Below are 1109 nucleotides of genomic sequence, written 5' to 3'. Positions count from 1 at the left end.
AAGAGTGATCTTTGACATTGACACCAAGATGTCCTTGGAAGGGGAGAACTCTGAGTGGTACTCATAAAATCAATCCTAAAGTCCAAATATCCAACTAAGAAACCACTAACTACACTTGAGCAATCATTCAAAATATTCTAACACTTTTGGGGCCATCTTGAAACTCACTTTCTTTGAGGGATGTATAGAATGTCTATACATTTAAAATGCAGTGGTACAGCAAAATATCTGACAATCTCTGTGGCAAAGAAAAAAAAAGATTGGGGCTTCAGCTCAGGTTTGGGTACAGGCTGCAGGTGCCTGGGGACCACTGTGCTCTTGTAGCACAGAAGTAGGTGGCTGAGTCACCAGGGTTGGTAGCTGTGATGTTCAGGGAGAGATGCTTGTTCTTCTTATTCAATAAAACAATGAGTCCTTGTCCTTCTTTCTTATCCACATTTGAAAGAGTATGTATAAGCAACTGCAGACCTTTTCCAGGTTCTTGTTTGTACCAAAAAAAGTAAGTGGAGGCACTGTCTGTATAAGTGCAGTTGATAACACAGTTGTCTCCCTCTTGGACACTCTGGAAGGAGGGATACTGCTCCACTTTTCCTCCTCTACTCTTATCTGTAACAAAAAAAGAAAAGAAAGCCAGACAAAATCGTTATCACCATTTTCCAGAGTTTGCTTTTTTCCCCTACAGTAATTTCAGGCAATGCAGAAAAGACCAGTCTTCTCCTCAGACTTCTAATAAATATTTACTAAAACACCCTGTTCACAAAAGTTCTGCACTCACAGTCCAGCTGCAGCCACAAGAAGAGGATCCAAGGTCCCATAGGTGTCTTCATTGTTCTCCAAATTGGGACCTGCGATCTCTAGCCAAGACAGCTACTTCTATTACCAGGTTATCTCTTCCTTTCCTCCAAAGCACAATGGTTTCTTAACGTTTCAACACAGGCATCTGCTTTTGCTATTAGAGTCAACCAAAAGGAAGCATTCACGTATTCTTCCTTGACAAAAGTGCTCTGCCATCTTGTGGTCAGATCCCCAATGCTAAACCAACTAGTCAAATCCTCCTTTGTCCTGTATCTGTGGGAGACTCTGACTCACAAACAGCAATAGGTGAAATA

The 1109-nt window shown here is 41.5% G+C and overlaps 1 gene segment (V, D, J or C); it reads right to left on the bottom strand.

Moving 5' to 3' along the window:
* Positions 1-254: 254 nt before the first annotated feature.
* LOC105002283 lies at positions 255-900 on the bottom strand. The segment is given in 2 exon segments: positions 255-606; positions 776-900. Coding segments are annotated over 2 exon segments (390 nt in total).
* Positions 901-1109: the final 209 nt, after the last annotated feature.

The sequence above is a fragment of the Bison bison genome, unplaced genomic scaffold (genome assembly GCF_000754665.1).
Source record: "Bison bison bison isolate TAMUID 2011002044 unplaced genomic scaffold, Bison_UMD1.0 scf7180017855376, whole genome shotgun sequence".
NCBI lineage: Eukaryota > Metazoa > Chordata > Mammalia > Artiodactyla > Bovidae > Bison > Bison bison.
Note: the sequence above shows the minus strand (reverse complement) of the source record. Positions and strands in the feature narration are given on the sequence as shown.